The sequence below is a fragment of the Heptranchias perlo genome, chromosome 30 (assembly GCF_035084215.1).
Source record: "Heptranchias perlo isolate sHepPer1 chromosome 30, sHepPer1.hap1, whole genome shotgun sequence".
In the NCBI taxonomy this organism is placed as follows: domain Eukaryota; kingdom Metazoa; phylum Chordata; class Chondrichthyes; order Hexanchiformes; family Hexanchidae; genus Heptranchias; species Heptranchias perlo.
The window spans coordinates 26,154,014-26,175,160 of NC_090354.1; the positions used below are offsets into that span (position 1 = coordinate 26,154,014).

General features: G+C 42.4%; 1 protein-coding gene across 6 annotated transcripts in view; it reads left to right on the plus strand.

Annotated features, from left to right (window-relative positions):
• Positions 1 to 21,147, plus strand: part of LOC137300008 (unconventional myosin-Id) — a 496,111-nt gene that overhangs the window by 343,716 nt on the left and 131,248 nt on the right. For all 6 annotated transcript variants that reach the window (XM_067969090.1, XM_067969092.1, XM_067969091.1 and 3 more), the window contains 2 exons: positions 13,127 to 13,240; positions 17,673 to 17,827. In XM_067969090.1, the coding sequence (XP_067825191.1) occupies positions 13,127 to 13,240; positions 17,673 to 17,827 (269 nt within the window). The remainder of the gene's footprint in view (positions 1 to 13,126; positions 13,241 to 17,672; positions 17,828 to 21,147) is intronic.

Consider the following 21,147-nt stretch of genomic DNA (forward strand, 5'->3'; position numbering starts at 1 on the left):
CCATTTCTGACCTTATGATGGAGGGAAGGTCATTGATGAAGCAGCTGAAGATGGTTGGGCCTAGGACACTGCCCTGAGGAACTCCTGCAGCAATGCCCTGGGGCTGAGATGATTGGCCTCCAACAACCACTACCATCTTCCTTTGTGCTAGGTATGACTCTAGCCACTGGAGAGTTTTCCCCTTGATTCCCATTGACTTCAATTTTACTAGGGCTCCTTGGTGCCACACTCGGTCAAATGCTGCCTTGATGTCAAGGGCAGTCACTCTCACCTCACCTCTGGAATTCAGCTCTTTTGTCCATGTTTGGACCAAGGCTGTAATGAGGTCTGGAGCGGAGTGGTCCTGGCGGAACCCAAACTGAGCATCGGTGAGCAGGTTATTGGTGAGTAAGTGCCGCTTGATAGCACTGTCGACGACACCTTCCATCACTTTGCTGATGATTGAGAGTAGACTGATGGGGCGGTAATTGGCCGGATTGGATTTGTCCTGCTTTTTGTGGACAGGACATACCTGGGCAATTTTCCACATTGTCGGGTAGATGCCAGTGTTGTTGCTGTACTGGAACAGCTTGGCTAGAGGCGCAGCTAGTTCTGGAGCACAAGTCTTCAGCACTACAGCTGGGATGTTGTCGGGGCCCATAGCCTTTGCTGTATCCAGTGCACTCAGCCGTTTCTTGATATCATGTGGAGTGAATCGAATTGGCTGAAGACTAGCTTCTGTGATGGTGGGGATATCGGGAGGAGGCCGAGATGGATCATCCACTCGGCACTTCTGGCTAAAGATGGTTGCAAATGCTTCAGCCTTGTCTTTTGCACTCACGTGCTGGACTCCACCATCATTGAGGATGGGGATGTTTGCAGAGCCTCCTCCTCCCCGTTAGTTGTTTAATTGTCCACCACCATTCACAACTGGATGTGGCAGGACTGCAGAGCTTTGATCTGATCCGTTGGTTGTGGAATCGCTTAGCTCTGTCTATAGCATGTTGCTTCCGCTGTTTAGCATGCATGTAGTCCTGAGTTGTAGCTTCACCAGGTTGGCACCTCATTTTTAGGTGCGCCTGGTGCTGCTCCTGGCATGCTCTTCTACACTCCTCATTGAACCAGGGTTGATCCCCTGGCTTGTTGGTAATGGTAGAGTGAGGAATATGCCAGGCCATGAGGTTACAGATTGTGCTGGAATACAATTCTGCTGCTGCTGATGGCCCACAGTGCCTCATGGATGCCCAGTTTTGAGCTGCTAGATCTGTTCTGAATCTATCCCATTCAGCACGGTGGTAGTGCCACACGACACGTTGGATGGTGTCCTCAGTGCGAAGACGGGACTTCATCTCCACGAGGACTGTGTGGTGGTCACTCCTACCAATACTGTCATGGACAGATGCATTTGCGACAGGTAGATTGGTGATGACGAGGTCAAGTAAGTTTTTCCCTCGTGTTGGTTCGCTCACCACCTGCCGCAGGCCCAGTCTAGCAGCTATGTCCTTCGGGACTCGGCCAGCTCGGTCAGTAGTGGTGCTACCGAGCCACTCTTGGTGATGGACATTGAAGTCCCCCACCCAGAGTACATTTTGTGCCCTTGCTACCCTCAGTGCTTCCTCCAAGTGGTGCTCAACATGGAGGAGGACTGATTCATCAGCTGAGGGAGGACGGTCGGTGGTAATCAGCAGGAGGTTTCCTTGCCCATGTTTGACCTGATGCCATGAGATTTCATGGGGTCCAGAGTCAATGTTGAGGACTCCCACGGCCACTCCCTCCTGACTGTATATCACTGTACCGCCACCTCTGGTGGGTCTGTCCTGCCGGTGGGACAGGACATACCCAGGGATGGTGATGGAAGAGTCTGGGACGTTGGCTGAAAGATATGATTCTGTAAGTATGGCTATGTCAGGCTGTTGCTTGACTAGTCTGTGGGACAGCTCTCCCAATTTTGGCACAAGTCCCCAGATGTTAGTAAGGAGGACCTTGCAGGGTCGACTGGGCTTGGTGTTTTGCCGTTGTCATGTCTGGTGCCGAGTGGTCCGATGCCGGGTGGTCCGTCCGGTTTTATTCTTATTATGACTTTTCGTAGCGAGATTTTACAACTGAGTGGCTTGCTAGGCCATTTCAGAGGGCAATTAAGAATCAACCACATTGCTGTGGGTCTGGAGTCACATATAGGCCAGACCGGGTAAGGGCGGCAGGCTTCCTTCCCTAAAGGACATTAGTGAACCAGATGGGTTTTTACGACAATCCGGTAGTTTTATGGCCATCATTACTGATACTAGTATTTTAATTCCAGATTTTTATTTAATTAATTGAATTTAATTAATTAATTGAATTTTAAATTCGCCAGCTGCCGTGGCGGGATTTGAACTCATGACTTTGGATTTTAGTCCAGGCCTCTGGATTACTAGCCCAGTAACATAACCACTATGCTACCGTACCCGGGGGATATAAGAAAGGAAGCTATTTTTTTGGATAGTTAAAAATGTATTTTTCAATAAATGCCCAACAGATGCACACCGCAATTAATATTCAGAGATATTCACAGTGACAACAGATGGGCTGCTAGCTTTCTCAGTACACAAGGGAGCAAGTATATTTTTAAAGCATGTATATTTTCCACAATACAGTGCATCAAATATTGTTGTCTTTTTAAAAGGTCTCATTTTGAGCTACATTCAACACTGCTCTACCTACAGGAATGTCAGGTTCTGGTTTCTAATTGGCACTGAGTTGGCACTCTTACTCCAAAGTGCCACCGGTTGGCTGGTATGAGAAATAGGGAAAGACTGCGATAAGGGGTGCCCTTCTGACATTGAGTCTGGGACAGAGTGGGCGGACCTATACTCTGCATAAGATTATGCTCTACCTGACTTGGAAATGCTTGATACTAATGACTCTGGGTGCCCAAAATGGAGAAAGTGTACTATTCCCCAGCACTGGCATCCTTCATCTTGACGAGCACAAGATTCACATTTTGTCAGGTAGTGTGACTGTGTGGAAGACAAGACAAATGGAGCATGTTGGCTTATTTAGAGGGAGGAGGAGAAAATTGGAGGGGAAGAGTTGCAGGCTGGCAGAGAATTTCTTTTATTTTTATGCCTGGCCTGCTGGTATTCCTCTGAGTCCCAGCTGACTGAGAGTTAAGAGCTAACTTGAACGGATTGCTTCCAGTACATTAAAAAAAGAGCCAGTGGAGCAAGAAAGAACTTGCATTTATGCAGCACCTTTCACAACTTCAGGACTTCCCTAAGCGCTTTACAGCCAGTTAAGTACTTTTCAAGTGTAGTCACTGTTGTAATGTAGGAAATGCGGCAGCCAATTTGAACACAGCAAGATCCCACAAACAGCACTGAAATAATGACCAGATAATCTGTGTTAGTGATGTTGGTTGAGGGATAAATATTGGCCAGGACACCAGGGAGAACTCCCCTGCTCTTCTTCGAATAAATAAGTTTGAAACACAGAAGAAAAACACATCAGTCCATGGAAGATTTTTTTTTTTAAAGTTCCACATACCGAACCCTAATAGCCTAGAGGGAAATAGTAAATGAATCCTATGCCTTCTATTTCCTTTGCTTTTAGAAAGTTGCAGCTCAGTTTTTAATGAAGCAGTTATTGAGGCCATGAGACACACTGCAGCAGTACCAGTACTTATTAACAGCTGAGCTGATGTTCAATGCCCCTATTGTATTATGCAACCAGTTCCTAATTTTGTGGTGTGCTGCTTGTACAAAGTCACATTAGACATTCTGTTTAGAACTTCTCCCTGATGTTCACAATGTCATACAGGTCGCTGACAGCGAAAGTGCATTACTGGCCTCCAGCCAACATCAAAACGGTGGACAGATGCAAGTGCCAAGGGCATAAACCACCTAGCTTAGCCGCCACTGACACTTTGTCATTCAGTCACCCCCAACTGCTACGTGGGGTCACTGGCATCTGGCTGTTTATGCAACAGGGTTCTTGCCAACAGAGGTAAGGGCCTAAAAATGGCTATTGAATGAATTGCATTATCTTGGCTAGACAAATGTTACAACCAAAAGCTTTCCAACAAGTTTGGAAAAGGATTTAATCAAAGGATGCTGAATTGAAATATGTTGTATGAATATTCATGGGCCCATGAAACACGACAGCTGACCATTTTATTTTTGTTACCTGCATTTTTAAAGAAAAAGATGTTTCCAGTTGAGCAATTTTAGAAAAAACAGAGATTGTTCAATACACGTGAATACAGGAGTTGGGATGTCTTGTTGAAGTTGTACAGGCCACACTTGGAATACTGTGTACAGTTCTGGTCACCCTATTATAGAAAGGATATTATTAAACTAGAAAGAGTGCAGAAAAGATTTACTAGGATGCTACCGGGACTTGATGGTTTGACTTATAGGGAGAGGTTAGATAGACTGGGACTTTTTCCCTGGAGAGTAGGAGGTTAAGGGGTGATCTTATAGACGTCTATAAAATAATGAGGTGCATAGATAAGGTAGATAGTCAAAATCTTTTCTCAAAGGTAGGGGAGTCTATAACGAGGGGACATAGATTTAAGGTGAGAAGGGAGAGATACAAAAGGGTCCAGAGGGGCAATTTTTTCACTCAAAGGGTGGTGAGTGTCTGGAACGAGCTGCCAGAGGCAGTAGTAGAGGCGGGTACAATTTTGTCTTTTAAAAAGCATTTGGACAGTTACATGGGTAAGATGGGTATAGAGGGATATGGGCCAAGTGCAGGCAATTGGGACGAGCTGAGTGGTATAAACTGGGCGACATGGACATGTTGGGCCGAAGGGCCTGTTTCCATGTTGTAAACTTCTATGATTCTATGATTCCTTTCAGGATTGTAAAGTCTCTCAACGTGAATGCAGACAGATGTTATTGTAATGTACAGGATCACGTGTACAGGTAGCAGATCGCGTCTTGTGCAATAATCGTAGTTTCCAAAGGGACAGAAAAATGCTGAATGAATGCACAGGAATAAACAAAAGAAAATCCCATCAGGACGTACTTCTTCCCAAGTTTTGACTCAAATCTTTACATAAAAAATCAAACTTAGTTAAAATCTTAAAATGGTTTTAATTTTTCCCCCTCAAATTTTCTTTTGTCATCCCACATTGATAGTACCATTCTACATTGCACTGTTACTGTAATTTAAAAAAATTTTTTTGTAAAAATCTATTATTCAACAACAACAACTTGCATTTATATAGCGCCTTTAATGTAGTAAAACGTTCCAAGGTGCTTCACAGGAGCGTCATTAAACAAAATTTGACACTGAGCCAAGTAAGGAGATATTAGCGCAGATTAAGGTAGGTTTTAAGGAGCATCTTAAAGGAGGAGAGAGAGGTAGAGAGTTTTAGGGAGGGAATTCTAGAGCTTAGGGCTTAGGCAGCAGAAGGCAAGGCCGCCAATGGTGGGGCAATTAAAATCGGGGATGTGCAAGAGGCCAGAATTGGAGGAGCGTAGAGATTTCGAAGGGTTGTAGTGCTGGAGGAGGTTACAGAGATAGGGAGGGGCGAGTCCATGGAGGGATTTGAAAACAAGGATAAGAACTTTAAACTCAAGGCTTTGCCAGACCGGGAGCCAACGTAGGTCAGCGACCACAGGGAGAACGGGACTTGGTGCAAGTTAGGAGACGGGCACAGATTTTTGGATGAGCTCAAGTTTATGGAGGGTGGTAGATGGGAGGCCGCCCAGGAGAGCATTAGAATAGTCAAGTCTAGAGGTAACAAAGGCATGGATGAGGGTATCAGCAGCACATGAGCTGAGACAGGGGCGGAGACGGGAGTTGTTACAGAGGTGGAAGTAGGTGGTCTTGGTGATGGAGCTCATCTCAGGGTCAAATAGGAGGCCTGGTTCAACCTCAAGACAGTGGTCAGGGAGAGGGATGGAATCGGTGACTAGGGAACCGAGTTTTTGGCGGGGAACGAAGACAATGGCTTCGGTCTTCCCAATATTTAGTTGGAGGAAATTTCTGCCTATCTCGTACTGGATGTTGGACAAGCAGTGTGACAAATCAGAGGCAGTAGAAGGAGTCGAGAGATGTGGTGGTGAGGTAGAACTGGGTATCGTCAGCATACATGTGGAACCTGACCTGTTTTCAGATGATGTCACTGAGGGGCAGCATGTAGATGAGAAATAGGAGGGGGGACAAGGATAGATCCTTGAGGGACTCCAGAGATAATGGTGCGGGAGTGGGAGGAGAAGTTATTACAGGTGATTCTCTTGCTACGACTGGATAGATAAGAATGAAACCAGGTGAGGGCAGTCCCATCCAGCTGAAAGACGGAGGAGAGGCATTACAGGAGGATGGTGTGGTCAACCGTATCAAAGGCTGCAGACAGGCCGAGAAGGATGAGGAGGGATAGTTTACCACAGTCACAGAGGATGTCATTTGTGACTTTGATAAGTGTCATTTCAGTGCTGCGGCACGGTTGAAAACCTGATTGGAGGGGTTCAAACATGGAGTTGTGGGAAAGATGGGCACGGATTTGGGAGATTACAACACATTCAAGGACTTTGGAGAGGAAAGAGAGGTGGGGCGGAAGTTTTCAAGGAGAAAGAGGTCAATAGTAGGTTTTTTGAGGAGGAGGGTGATGACGACTGATTTGAAGGGGAGGGGGACAGTAAAAATATCAACTAACATGGGGGCCAGGAAGAGAAGTTTTGTGGGAATAAGGTCGAGGGAGCAGGAGGTGGGTCTTATGGACACGATGAGCTCAAAGAGGGCACGAGGGGAGATAGGAGAGAAACTAGAAAAACATGCTAGGGCAGGGGGAAACCTTAGAGAAAGTTTGGCTTGGTGGTCTAGGGGAAGGGAGGGAAGCGACAGAGGCAGCTGAACAGATGGTCTCAATCTTAGTGACAAAGAAGTCCATGAGCTCCTCGCACTTGTTTCCTTCAATCACCTTGTCTGTTTCTGTAACATCTGTTAATGTGTGTAAAGATCGCTCTCAAATTCAAAGACATCAGTGTTCTCCCAAATCTGCCCCAAATTTTTCCTGTCTCTGGTCATTTGTATTTTGAATTGTTAAATGGTAAGTATTGACACATGCTGGAGAACTGGCATGCAGAAGTTATGCTTCATGAACTGAATTAATATCGAGGTGAAATGAAGTGATTGCTGAAACTTTTCTTCTCATGTTAATTTAATTCCTCACATTCAGTATCAGCTCCAAGCTATTCCACTGACCATGTAGCCCTCAACCAAAACTTACTGAGTTCCCATCGCACAATCTATTTGGGGGAGGAGAGGGAAGAGTCAGATAGTCTCATAATTGTACGATCAGTTTTATAATTATTGTCCACTCTAAAAATCGTATCAGTCTCGAGCCTGCTCTCTGAAACCTTTCTAATGTACTCTTTTAATTGGTGGATTTTTACACTGGTGAGTTAGTTTTGCGAATGTTGCCTGACAGCACGCATTATATTCTTGATCCGTGAAAACGCTCACAAAGGGATATAGTAATCTAGTGTTGATTTCCAGGATTTGCTGCATCCAATATTACAGTCTGGTTCTCTTGATTTAAGTTAATTTAATTCAAATTATCTGGTATGTCATTTTTAGCACCAAATTCCAACTTTGCTGTGTTATTTACATTGCTGAATTCAATCTTTTTTAGTGCAAAAGAACAGCTTTGAATATCAAGAGTAGACTGTACTGCCACTTTTCCCATTACTTCTAAGATGTAAATTGCAGACAGAGGAGATGAAGGCCGATGTGGTAGGGTGAGGGATTTGGTTTTGACAGTCTAAATCCATTTCCCACCCATCAGTAGTCCACAGCATGATGCTGTCTCCAGCAATAATTGGCACTCTTTTATTCAGAGAAGCCAGAAAGGGAATTTGAGACTTGATCTTAGTGTTGCAGTAGGGGATATTCTTCTAACATTGAGGGTCATAATAGCATTGCTTTACCTGACCTGAGAGCACTTGGTGCTGCTACTGGACGTGTTCTTTGTTCTTAGTAAATATTGATGAATTTTCTATTAAAGTTGGTGTTATCTAATCAGCCCCTAAAGGCTTTATAACCTTTTTTTCCCCCCGTATTTGCAATCTGACATGATCTTCACCACATGTCTACAATGGCTACGCCTGTGAGGCTACAATCTGCCATTGACCATGGGTGGATTATTTGCTAAAATGTTTCAACAATCACTTCATTTCACCTCTATATTAATTCAATTATTCTGTTGAGAGTTAAACAGAGGGGCAGTTGCATTCTTGTCTGCAAGATGTCTGACATCTGCCGAAAGTGTTTTCTTATCAGTTCCACCTTTTGTCAAGCACTGATTTTCCCGGACTTATGCACCTTCATTTTGATAAGGAAACCGACATGCTTCCCAATCTTTACACAAACACTACAGGTTGAAGAAATTGGGGGGGAAATAGTGAAGATATGGGGCGAGGTTGTTTTAAGTTAAACAAAAATGCTGGAAATCTGAAATCGGAACAGAAAGTGTTTGAGAAACACAGCAGGTTAGTCAGCATCTGCAAAGAGAAAAGACGATTTATGACATTTGGAGCGTCTACCCTTCTCCATAACTAAAGACTGGAGGATAAACAGGCATTTTAGTAAGATTGGAAAAGTAGAGAGAAGGAGCGGGGAGAGATAATCAACAGATATGCCAAATCATAAAAGGGGAGTTAATGGGTTAAGTAACCTGCAAACTGCTCAAAAGAAGGTTATTAGATTATATAAAAGTCCATCAATGAGATGAGGCAGAGATATAGAAAGGGCAAAGGAATGAGCAGGTTGGGGGAATGGTCCACACCATCAGAAAGTGAGCAAACAATAACATTTTAATCAGCCTTTTAACACCTCCCTCCAATTCTCCCCCCTCCTTTCCTGAAAATGCCGCTACGTTCCGAGGCACAGTTCCATGGGCACTAACAGCTCTCTAGTACCTCACCCAGGTAGCTATTCTTCATGTGTCAATGAGTATTCGGAGGCTATTTGACCAATTTACAGCTGAGTCCGATCCTTGCCCAATCCACCACCCCCCCCCACCCCCACTCCAAACCCACCCATAGCTCGGTGTGTTGAGGCCAGATATATCAACCTAACCCTGGCTGAGTGTAGCTAATTAAGCACAGAGCAGTGAGTGAACCTGGGACCTCCTTGTTTTTCAATGTGAAGGATAAAGAGAAAAACCTTGAATTGAAAGTGAATATCATGGTGCTTTCCTCTTCAGTTCTTATACTTGTCAAATATTGGAATCTGCAATAAGGGAAAAAAAGTTACCTTTATAATCTGAAAAAAAAATGAATTTTTTATGTTTGAGAGAAAAATTAAGAGTTGCCTGCATAGTGAAATGAATATGATAAATAGATGTTTACGTTACAACAATCCGCTACGAAGGACCTAATTAAGAGGAAGCTGAACTAAATGGCATTAATGTAAATGTTTTTCATGATGCTTGCTGGTGGCTCGGTTCATATGGAAATCCAGGAGCACTGAATACCTTGTTTTTAACTGTGAACAGTAGCCCAAGTCACTAGAAACAAAATTAGTCAGTTCGGCAATTTGCAACAACATAAATGTAGCAAATTGAGCAGACTAGGAATTTACTTGGTAATTTCATTTATTTCTGTTTTACACCTTACAGAGCTTCCACTGTTCCAGCGTGAAATGTGCACTGCAGAATTCATGGCAATTTGAAAGCATGGTCAGCATCAATCTCCCACCCTCTCCTGACTGTGCTGTTGTGCTTCATACTTGTCATCAGTTCTTTTTCAGGGCTGCCACTGCTCATGACATGTGAAATTCACCATAAAACAAAGTTCTGTTTAAAGAAAGAAATAACTTGCATTTATATAGCACCTTTCACAACCTCAGGACGTGTCAAAGCGCTTTACACCCAATGAAGTACTTTTGAAGTGTCGGCACTGTTGTAATGTAGGAAACGCGGCAGCCAATTTGTGCACAGCAAGGTCCCACAAATAGCAATGTGATGACCAAATAATCTGCTTTAGTGATGTTGGCTGAGGGATAATATTGGCCAGGTCTCCCTTGCTCTTCTTCAAAATAGTGTCATGCGATCTTTTATGTCCACCTGAGAGGGCAGACAGGGCCTCGGCTTAACATCTCACGTGCAGCAGTGCAGCACTCGCTCAGTATTGTACTGGAGTGTCAGCCTAGATTCTGTGCTCAAGTTTCTGGAGTGGGACTTGAACTCCCAACATTCTGACTCAGAGGCGAGATTGCTGCCAGTGAGCCACGGCTGACATTTATAAAAGAAAAGTTTGCTTTCCAGAAAACCTATTAATAGGTGCAGAAAGGACCAACGTCGAGCAGACTATATGATAGCCATTTTGAGTCAAATCTCTCAAAGTAACTCATGCCAAACAAACATTACTGTAATTTGAATCCATGGCGTATTTGACCTTAAACAGATGATTTTCTTTACCAATTTACTGTAAAGAGTGTTTGACTTAATTTTGTTTCACCAAAAGTTTTGATTTCAAACTATCTTTACTTTCACCAACATGAGGATACCTGGGAAACCATAGAAAGCTCCTTTTCCATTTAATAGTTTTTTTCTTAATCTCTCCAAAAAAGCTCTCTGGCTTAGCTCAGTGGTAACACTCTCGCCTCTGAGTCACATGGTTGTGCGTACAAGCCCCATTCCAGAGACTTGAGCACCTAATCTAGGCTAGCATTGGAGCGCAGGACTGTTGGAAACACTGCCTTTCAGATGAGACATTAAACCGAGGCCTCCTCTGTCGGTTCAGGTAGATGCAAAAGATCCCATGGCACTATCCGAAGAAGAGCAAGGGAGCTCTCCCGTTGTCCTGGCCAATATTTATCCATCAACCAACATCACTAAAACAGATCTGGTAACTTATCTCATTGCTGTTTGTTAGGCCCTGCTATGTGCAAATTGGCTGCTGCATTTCCCAACTTTACAGCAGTCACTACATTGCAAAAGTGCTTCATTGGCAGTGAAGCACTCTGGGATGTCCTGAAGACATGAAAGGTGCTATATATAATATATACACAAGTTCCTTCTTTACTTTGCTGCTGTTAAATGACAGTTCTCTGTTGAATTTATGCCTGTGTCAATGTGAACTAGACATGACAATTGAAGTAAACTGTTTGAATCCCAAGCCACTTTGGCCACCATCTCCACCAAGAGTAGGGAACAAACGCGCATCATGATATTGCAGTTTCATGATGCATATAGGCGTGCCATGTTCTTCAGCTTTGGTGAGTAGGTAAACCTAATGTGCCAGGCTTTACTCACCAAACATACAATGATTGCTGCAGCTTCCTCCAAACTCAGTGAGTAACCTACTGAGTATCACAGAAGAACAGCGCACCTGATGATATGTGGCATGTATCACTTCCCCACTATATATGAGGCAGTGTTATTTAATGTGTCTCACTCCTGTTAGCTGGGTTATTATTACAAGGCTGTGTGCCAGAGGCAGAAAAGTATTGTGTCATCGTCTGGTGATAGGCTTCAAGCAACTTCTGTGAAGCAGTAAATGGTTCCTCTCAGTGAGTGGAAAGCATTCTCTTTGGAACTTGTTTTTCCCGTGTAGATGCTGAACTTTGGAGGAGCACTTTTGTATATTAAAGAGAGTTCGTTTGGAGCCTGGAGTTTGCTTTCTATTCTGCTGGAGGTGATTGTCCTGACACAGACCTGGTTGTTATGGATGTTATGTTTTGTAGTCTTGTGATTATGTATTGTCCCTTAGGCAAAATTGCTGTACATACCAACAGTTTTTCATCAATCATACAACTGCACCCTGTGTTATCAGCTGACTATTACATCCTGCACTATAGTATAGAACTCACTGGTTTGTATGCTGATCCTAATTGCAGATGCTATACAACTTTGATGCCGTTTGGATAAAATGAGGCCCCTATCTGCCTGTTCGGTGGGATCCCACACAAGATCCCATCGCACTATTTGAAGAAGAGCAGAGGAGTGACTGATGGAATGATGTTACAAGGATTTTGTGGGTTATTTGCCAATTATGTATCAGGATGTATCTTTTATTTTTCAAAATTCTCACTGACGTATGCTAGATGGACAAGCTGCTTCACTGTGGGGAGATTGCAGCCGAGTCTGATCCTGTCCATACGTGACATCTACACACAATACTTGGCAGCAGGAGTCTTTCGGAGAAGACATTAAACCGCGGTCCATCTGCCCTCTTAGCTGGACGTAAAAGACTCTATGGCAATTCGAAGAAGAGTAGGGGAGTTGTCCCCGGTGTCCTGGCCAATGTTTATCCCTCAACGAGCATCACTAAAACAGATTGCCTGGTCATATATCTCATTACTGTTTGTGGGAGCTTGCTGTGCGTAAATTGGCTGCTGCGTTTCCAACATTACAACAGTGACTACACTTCAAAAGTACTTCATTGGTTGTAAAGCGCTTTGGAATGTCCCGAGGTCATGAAAGATACAATATAAATACAAGTTCTTTTTTTCTTTTTCACTGGATAAGTATAAAGAGTAAGAACCCTGGATTTTTTTTTGTTACTTTTCCTGCCATTTGCATGGCTGAAATCAGCTAATTCAGCACAGACCAGGGAGCCAAATCTGGGATCTTGCTGATCTGTTTGACTCAGTATCATATCTGATGATGTATTTGCCTATTGAAACATGGGGGGAGGGAGGGGAAGCTAGGTGTCATCTATTTGGGGCTAACCCTAGTTCCCAAGTTAGTGCCTGTCTAGTATTGGTGATGCCAGTATGGTACCAGCAACATTTCTTTAGCAGGAAGAGCCCAGTTATACTGTTCAGTTGCGCCAGAGTGAAAGGGCTCCACACATACGCTGAAATGGCCATCCAGAGTGCAATTTGTATGATGATTGAAAGTAACTTCCAGGTCGGTAAGTGTTACTAGTGGAACATGGAAAGAGGCTTGTAAGTTTCTTTTCCCAAGAGAAAGAAAAATGCTTTAATCGCAGGGCACCTCTTGGAGGTAATCTCACAAAGATTGTAAGAACAGAAGCTGGGTCAGCATCACTCCTATTGCAGCTGTTGAGGGAAAATCAAGCCCTCCTGACATTGACTCCAAACATGCAGTGTTGACTCCATAAGACTTTGGTGTGATAACTGTTGCACACTGACAAGAAACTTGCAGTGGGATGGTTTTGGTATTTATAGAGTATTTATCTTTATTTCTTCACAGATAAACCGATTTAATAAATCTGAGGACCGTGCGATTTTCATCACTGACCGTCATCTATACAAGTTGGATCCACTGAAGCAGTATAAAGTGATGAAGACTATCCCTTTGTATAATGTAGGTCACAACCCAATAGAGTCTGATTGCAATGGCTGTATTAAAACCAGATTATTTTTCTCCTTTTCTCCACCGATTTTCTTGGCTGTAAAGCGAATGGGACGTCCTGAGGTCTATAAAAGCAAGTTCTTTCTTTCTGTCTACCTGTCTGTCTTTTCCTTCTTTTCTTTTATCCCGCCCCCATTTCGTGCCTTTTTATCTGCCTGATAAAGGTAAGCCAAAAACCTGCTGTGCTGGCTCTGCCAATGTTACTGCATAACTGGCCACCATTAGATTGCAGGAGCAGCCTCAAGTGATTCGCCCTTGTATACTCCGTCAGGCCTGTGCAAGGAAGCAGCTGCAATCAGCTTAGACCCCCAGCCCCAGTTCCTCCTCCACCTGATGGCACAATAATGTTACCCTGCCATTTGGGAAATTGCTGGCACAGAACTGCATCCTGCCTTTCCAAGATTCAATGAATTGTAGCACGAATGCCTGTAACTACACTTTCACTAAGTCCTTCGAGCCAGTCTCCTCACAACATGAAAACTTGACATATGACATTGACGAACCTAATGCTTTTACTCTAGTGGTTAAGAATAGGCCTATTTTTCCAAAATACTTACAGGATGTGAGAGTAAGCCACTGCCTAAAGTCAGTGAAATTATGTGATGATGAATCTCTCTTCAGGGCAAAGGCAAAATGTCTGGCATTTACATAAGGCCCACATGTGAGTGTGCATTGAAATTCAACAGCCTCATTACCATAATGGACAAATTTTACGGCAAATACTCTATTACTCCCATCTTCTCTCTTTAAACCAAAGCCAACCAAAGTCGGCTGAATATCATTCTTTATAAAGTCCTTAAAATAAACAGATTCTTTTTTCAAAAAAGAAGTGTGCAGAATATATTGGATTAAATCAATTTATTAATAGCATTAAATTTTTATTGAGAAAAAGATGCATTATTAATATTTGATCTGTTCCTCACAGAATTTAAATCTAATATATTGTATTACTAGTTCATGAATCAGTGTTTTTTTCCCCACAATCTATGAAAGAGGATTGAATTTGTCAGCTTTGTAAGCATTTTGTCCTGCTTGGAGAGGGCATATTTTACACTTGAAGATAGATTTTTATAGCAATATGCACCCGGATGATCCTTGGTAAATTCATCTTGCTGTCAGAATAGTTCATTATCAGCATTTCCGTGGTAACCCAGTTTCCATAGAGATCTCCTTGGAGACTGCATCAGCTGATGTCTCGCTGTATGGTGGTACAGAGTCGCTGGGAACATAAAATAATCGCGTTGCTTGACTTGCAAGCCTCAGTGTGTGTCTCTAAATTAAAGGATTGTACCAATAATCACTGTTGGAGAAGGTCAAACCACTTTGCCAGTTCCAAAGTCAGCAGCAATAATAGGGTGAATTCCGAATTAACTGTTTGGGGATCTCAGTAGCATTTGTTTTGCAGAAAGTTCACCAGGTTATTTTTTTTGCTTTAGCATTCAAATGAGAATAATCAATAGAATTCAACTATTGATTATTGTTTTTAAATCTTTTTTTGGCACGTCAAAGAAACCTAGCGGTCAAAAGCATGTGGCAATCCTGGAAGCTGTTGAGGGAATTGGAAGGGTTAAAGTATTTGCTTTCCAGCTGTCTGTAGCTTCACAGTATAAGTGGTTGGTGTTCAAGATGAGCAGTGGAATACTAATAGATTCCTGAATATTGGTAGAGTATACTAACATGCATTAAAGAGTGACAGATTGAAATGGGGTGACTGGACTGTGTCTGCGCTCTATTGTCCCATTTCATTTTTAACTTTTTCTTGAACTTGAGATGCCGGCAGTTACAGCCGAAACTGGTATAATGGGCAAATTAAAATGACATCACTTTTCCTTTTATAGAAATCTGGCGAACGTCTATATTGCTTCTGTTCTCTACAAACCTGCTGTTGAATCTCGAGCAGAGAGCAAAAAATGATTGGGGGGAGGGTGTGGGGTGGAGGGAGTGTGATTGAGATTGCTCATAATACGTATTGATTTAACACGAAAGCCAGCAGCAGAGAGCTTTTACAGTAGAGATGCTTGGAAGGTCAGATGCTAAGATTTAAACCAACACATTTCAGCCAGAAGAATCTCCATTTTTTAAATTTGTAATTCATTTTATCAGCTTTAAAAACAAAACCCAAATATTAAACAATGGATGGTTTGTCCATGCAATACCTTATTTTGTTTCATAAGGCCATTTGGCCCATTGTGCCTGTGCCAGCTCTTTGAAAGAGCTGTCCAACTAGTCCCACAGCCCTGCTCTTTCCCCATAGCCCCATTGCAAATGTCAATTATTCCCCATGTAACTCTCTCCCAGGTATCCATTATTCCCCATTTATTTCATTCCTGGTATCCATTATTTCCCATCTAACTGTATAAAATTCTATAATAAAAAGGTCCTTAGATGCAAGAAAGATGCTTCCATAGTGCTGAGGTGTCTGGAACTGATTTTTTGGGTGGGGCAGAAGGAAGAAAGTGTGAATGAAAGAATAATTCCTGAACCATTCTGCTTGATGTTTGGTTCAGCTCACCCTTTGTGCTGCAGATTCAAAGACTGCGGCAAAGCGGTCAATGGCTCCATTACTGCCATGTTTCAGTGAGACTCGTAAATTGGCCGCAGACCCCAAACCTAATAGCGTAGATTTAATGAAGGAATGGTGGCGTCAGGCCTTGCTGCAATGTTACTGCAATCACAGTGAAACAAATGAGAAAGGATCCCAGTGCCAGGCAGTAAGAGATTTCAATGCAAGGCCACAGATGAGGGTGCCCAGGAGGATCTCATTTGATCAAGCCAACAAGCAACCCATTGATCGTTAGTTTTTTTAATCTTTCCTACTTATTTAGATTGTACAAAAAAAAGGTTGTTTTCTGCTTCTCCCCATATCTCTGAAGTTTATTTTCCTCTTGGATATCTCACATCATTCGGTATCTCCTGCCCCAGACTCTGGGCTTGTTACCTGTTTTTTTTAATCTACAGTAACTGACAAGGCACTAAACTCATTGAAGAGTGCACAGTCCTTAAAAACCCTGTCCTTTTGCTTTTCTCTGAGCTTAGAATGTCAGTAAATCAATGTTCTGTGACTGTTTCAATAAGGATGGACAACAGGTTTGTGTGGTAGGATAAGAAAAGAGCTGATTCACCTTGTACTTTAGCTTGAAGGTGACTATTCCAAAATAAAGCCTACATGACCATACACTATGGCTGTCTATAGATGGATGGACACATGATCCCATTTGAAACAGGTGTGGTACCTCTTTGAAATTCAAACACTATTGTAAGAAAGTGAAATTTAACTGGATTTATGTCTGTTTAGCTGCTGTCGAATTATGGGATTTTAGTAATCTAATATTCACTGTATTAGCACCACTTTCTACAATAGGTGCGACTTTAGCAATAGTGCGATAACACTTACGCAGTGCTACTTTCAGCTGTTACAAGGTGTGCTGTGATACTCGGTATCATAGTGCTGCTGTCCTGAAAAAGTCATAAAGTAACAAAACCAAAAGTACCCTCAGCAACAAGAAGTTCGAATAAGCATTATTTTTAAACCCTCGTAAAGAGGAATAAAAGATCTCTCCATTTTTCATGTCAAGAGACCCTGCTCATAATCTCCAACAACACAAATCTATATTAGCACATCACATAGCTGCTAACTTCCTCCTCCGTGATACTGATATGTGGATCCTCCATTTCTTTACTGATTGAATTAATTGTCATGGGGATATGATGTGTAGTAGCACACTGTACTAATGCACCAACCTCTGGGACATGGGTGCATGTCTGTGATTTTCTGTTGGGCAAATGCTGAGTCACCAGGCTATATCGGCAGGTTGTACTTGCCCCTCCTGGTGATTAGTATTGGAGTAGCTAGTATTGGTAAACAGCAATGATATTATCTCAACTCATTTTGTTAATTCAGCTCCATTAACCTGCCAGTCTTATTGCCATATTAACTTGCATATTAGTCACATTTTTTTTAAAGCAAAATAAAAGTTTACGTTGGAGGTGCAGATTCTGTGCAAGTTCTTTTTTCCTGGGGGAGGGCTCAAGTTTGCACTGTGGCCTACATTTACTTCAGTACAATAATCCCCTGCCAGTTCCAAAGTGTCACCAGCATTACACAAATAGGCAGATAAAATATGATTATAATTCTGTGTAATGGTTTAAAAGGGAAATCTATGTAATATTCTATAATTCAATTGGGGACGGCGCGGGGGAATGGGGTTAAGTGGATAGCTCTTTCAAAGAGCTAGCACAGACACAATGGGCCAAATGGCTGTCTCTTGTGCAGTAAAAACCTATAATAAATTGTCAATTTCTCATATAGTTCCATTTGGCTCACCACAGAAAGGTACATGCAGTGAGTTGGGTGACAGTGCTGTGTTTTTCTTTCCCTCCGCAGGTTACTGGAGTGAGCGTGTCGACAGGAAAGGATCAGCTTGTTGCATTCCACACCAAGGATAACAACGACCTCATTGTGTGCCTTCATAAAATGCAGCCGGCCAATGAGAACCGTATCGGAGAGCTTGTGGGCGTTGTGGCCAATCACTTCAGAAGGTTAGAGGAATGGGGGGTAGCTCTGTGCTTTAACTTGGGCAGGTGCACACTGACCCTGTGCGAGGACCAATGTAGGGGTAACCTAATTCACCTCCTCTCTCTCTTCAACCATGTATGGTCCAAAAGATTATACCTTTATAATCTTTTAGGCCATACAGAATTGCAGCACAATTCTGATGCACCTAGCACACAGAACAAACCCACTGCTAGTGACCACAGTCTGTCTCTCTATGATACACTGCATTAATGCACTAATGTGTTGTGCTGCTCTTATCCAGTTTTTTTCTTCCTTTTGTTTCGACAGTGTTGATTTTCTGCTAATTTTGAGTTGTTAATTTTAACCCTACCCACAAAATGTAAAGAAAATCTTGAGGATTGCATAGGTTCCTCACTACATTGAGATAGCACATGGTTCTTTTATTCTTTTGGAATCTGAATGCTGACCAGATAGCAAACTGAAACATACATATGCCAGGAGAAAATATACATGCAGTTGTGTGCGTGCATGCATACAAAACAGGTGATAGAAAAGCAAATTCAGTGAGCAAGCCTTCTCTCTTCCTCCAGAGTTATGATTTGGTTGATGAGCGCATTTCTGTATGAACGTTCCCCTCAGGTGTTGCACCTGCTGCAGTCTCTACTTGTAGTGAATAACACATAGCCTCAGGCCTTCAGTTTTCACAAAGTAGTCCAGTCAGAAGAAGCATTCCCTTCATATTACAAGGAGTCAGTTCTTGCATCTGTCTTTGATATAGAATTCTAAGTACTACATTTACCCAGCAAAACCATCATTAAGTTGGCCACTCAATGCAGTAAATGTTGCAGATACTTTTCTCAGGTTGTGTTCAAATTAAGTAACCCATGGCTATTAGTAAATTTCTTTCAAGATGCTTTTCATAATTTTGTACTCACAAATCAAGATTTAAATATTGATAACATTACAACGTGCAATAGGATGCAACCTGCTTAATTCCATAGCATGCAAAGAAAATAGGTCGACTAAGTCAAAAGGATAGACTGCTTGAATCACCTGTTGTCATCTACTTGCTGTTGCACTGTGCAGTACATCACCGAGAAATTCCTACTACAAGTGTGTAGAAATAAATTGGGAATGATGGCAGATATGCAACTAACCAGTGACTGAAAAATGTTGACCCATATAAGCAGATCTTGCAAATAATCTTGTTCACTTAAATGTTATGTAACATATTGGGTTAACAGAAATGGATTAGGTAGTTTAATGATTATGGTACTGGACTAGCAACTGAGAGGTCATGAGTTCAAAACCCATTGAAATTGAATGCAACATAATGGGTGAAAAGTACTATGAAAGCTGCAGTTTTGTAATAGAAACCCAACTGACACTCTAATGTCCTTCAGGGAGGGGAATCATCCACCCTTACCCAGTCCAGTCTACACGTGACTCTTGATGCTGTCTGAAGTGGTCTAGCAGTTGTAAAAGAATCGCTACAAAGTTCAAAGTGGTGGCCCGTCATCACCTTCTTTGCCTATGTCCCAAGGACACATTAAAAAAAAAGATTGCTACAGATGGGGTCTATAGTAAAGCTGTAAAATATCCAGAGTGCACCATATTTTTGGAAGATATATTATAGAATAGAAAAATGTATTATGAAATCTTCAGAGAATTGAAATGGTTAAAAATGCATGTCCCGCTCCTCTATCCTCCCCTGTCCCCATTCAAATGAGGAGCCGAGTTGCTCATTAGGCTGATAAATCTGATTACAATTTCAAAGTATTGATAAATTAGATCTTTTGTTTTCCTTTATTGTTGCCAACTGAAATAGCAGGTGGCCTAATCTAATCATCAAACATAATATAAAATTATGGCTTTCTGTGTTTTAAAAATTTTTTCTCTGCATGACCTGGCCTCGCGGCATCAGCTGGAGTTTTACTATTGATCGTCATGTGAGAAAACTGCAAACTGTTTGCCCCATTAGTGCAGAAGTGTGTGAAATGTAAGATCCTGACTCTTGTACTGTTAATGAGTGATCCTTACTGGGGAGATTTACGGTTTTGTAGAACGGTATAAGATTACACACTTATGTGAGGACTGATCATTTAATGGTGGCTTTTGCTTTTTTGAAAAGAATTACCGAAACACAATAACCCATTTGGCACCGGCTTTTGAACACATGGCATTCCAACCAAATCATCCAAATAATGTTGGCCTGAATGTGAAATGGCATTAATGGTGACTGTGGAGAAACTCATGGACCACAAACTTCTGGCAGGAGGTGGAGGTCGTGACAAAAGACCTGCAAAGTTGATAACGTAGAAGTTAAAAGCGATGGCTATACAAATTGCTAAACCCTGAGGGTTCAGGACCTTGGCTTCACGGGGACCAACCAAATATTTGGGTTTCTGACCTTCCATGCTTCAGCCCAAGGGAACTGAATCAATGGAGAAGACCTGGAAATCAGGATAGAATCCAGTCTTGAATTTCCCAAAATCCACTAAAGCTGAACTTTGAATGTCTGTCCTTTCTTCAAGCAATGAGGGACCATATTTCAGGGTTTTTTTGTTCTGAATATCCTTTGGCACAAAATCTCAGATCCTGATATGGCTGAACCTTTTAAGATGTAGTTGTAGCATTTATTGTGCTAACCCTGTGTCTATCCTGTTGACTCAGTGCAAACTCTTGAAGCATGATGAGTCAGAAAAATGATGTAATTGCAGTAAAAGCCTCTAATGGGAGGACCCCTGTGGCAAGCAAAACACTTCCTTCATCTGTTCGCTGCTGACTAGAAGGCGGCAGATAGGTACATGTGCCGATCGGGTGTAAGTTGTGGTTAGTCACACCATCTGTGTTGGTGTGTTTGTGTTATATAATAATGACTGCAAATCCATCCAGTTGAATGCCGTAGGCCCTGTTAACTGTATGGCAATAAGAGAAAGCTGTGCGCTTCTAGTCAATCGTGACAACTATAAATCATGTAGTTCAGGAAAAGCCCATTCAGTCACCACAAAGGGTCATAGTACTGGCTTACCTACTTGCAAAAGAAATCCTTTAACTACTGCTTTTGTTTGAACCACCTGCATCTACTAATCCAATAATGGATTTGCTTCATTGCTAGCCTGATTCTGTATTTACTTTCACACAGTGCCGCCAATGTCGGTTCTGATAGCAGCAGCCCTGCCACCTTGCCCCATGGAGAGCCTGAGACCTGCAGAATAAGCTGGTTTCCACAGGAGCAGCTTCTGCAGGCAGCGGTGCTGCTGCTGGCCGTACAAAAACCCCCATTGGTAGTGAAGGTGGACAGTTTTGTGGTCGTCAAACTCTGGAATTCCCACCCTAAACC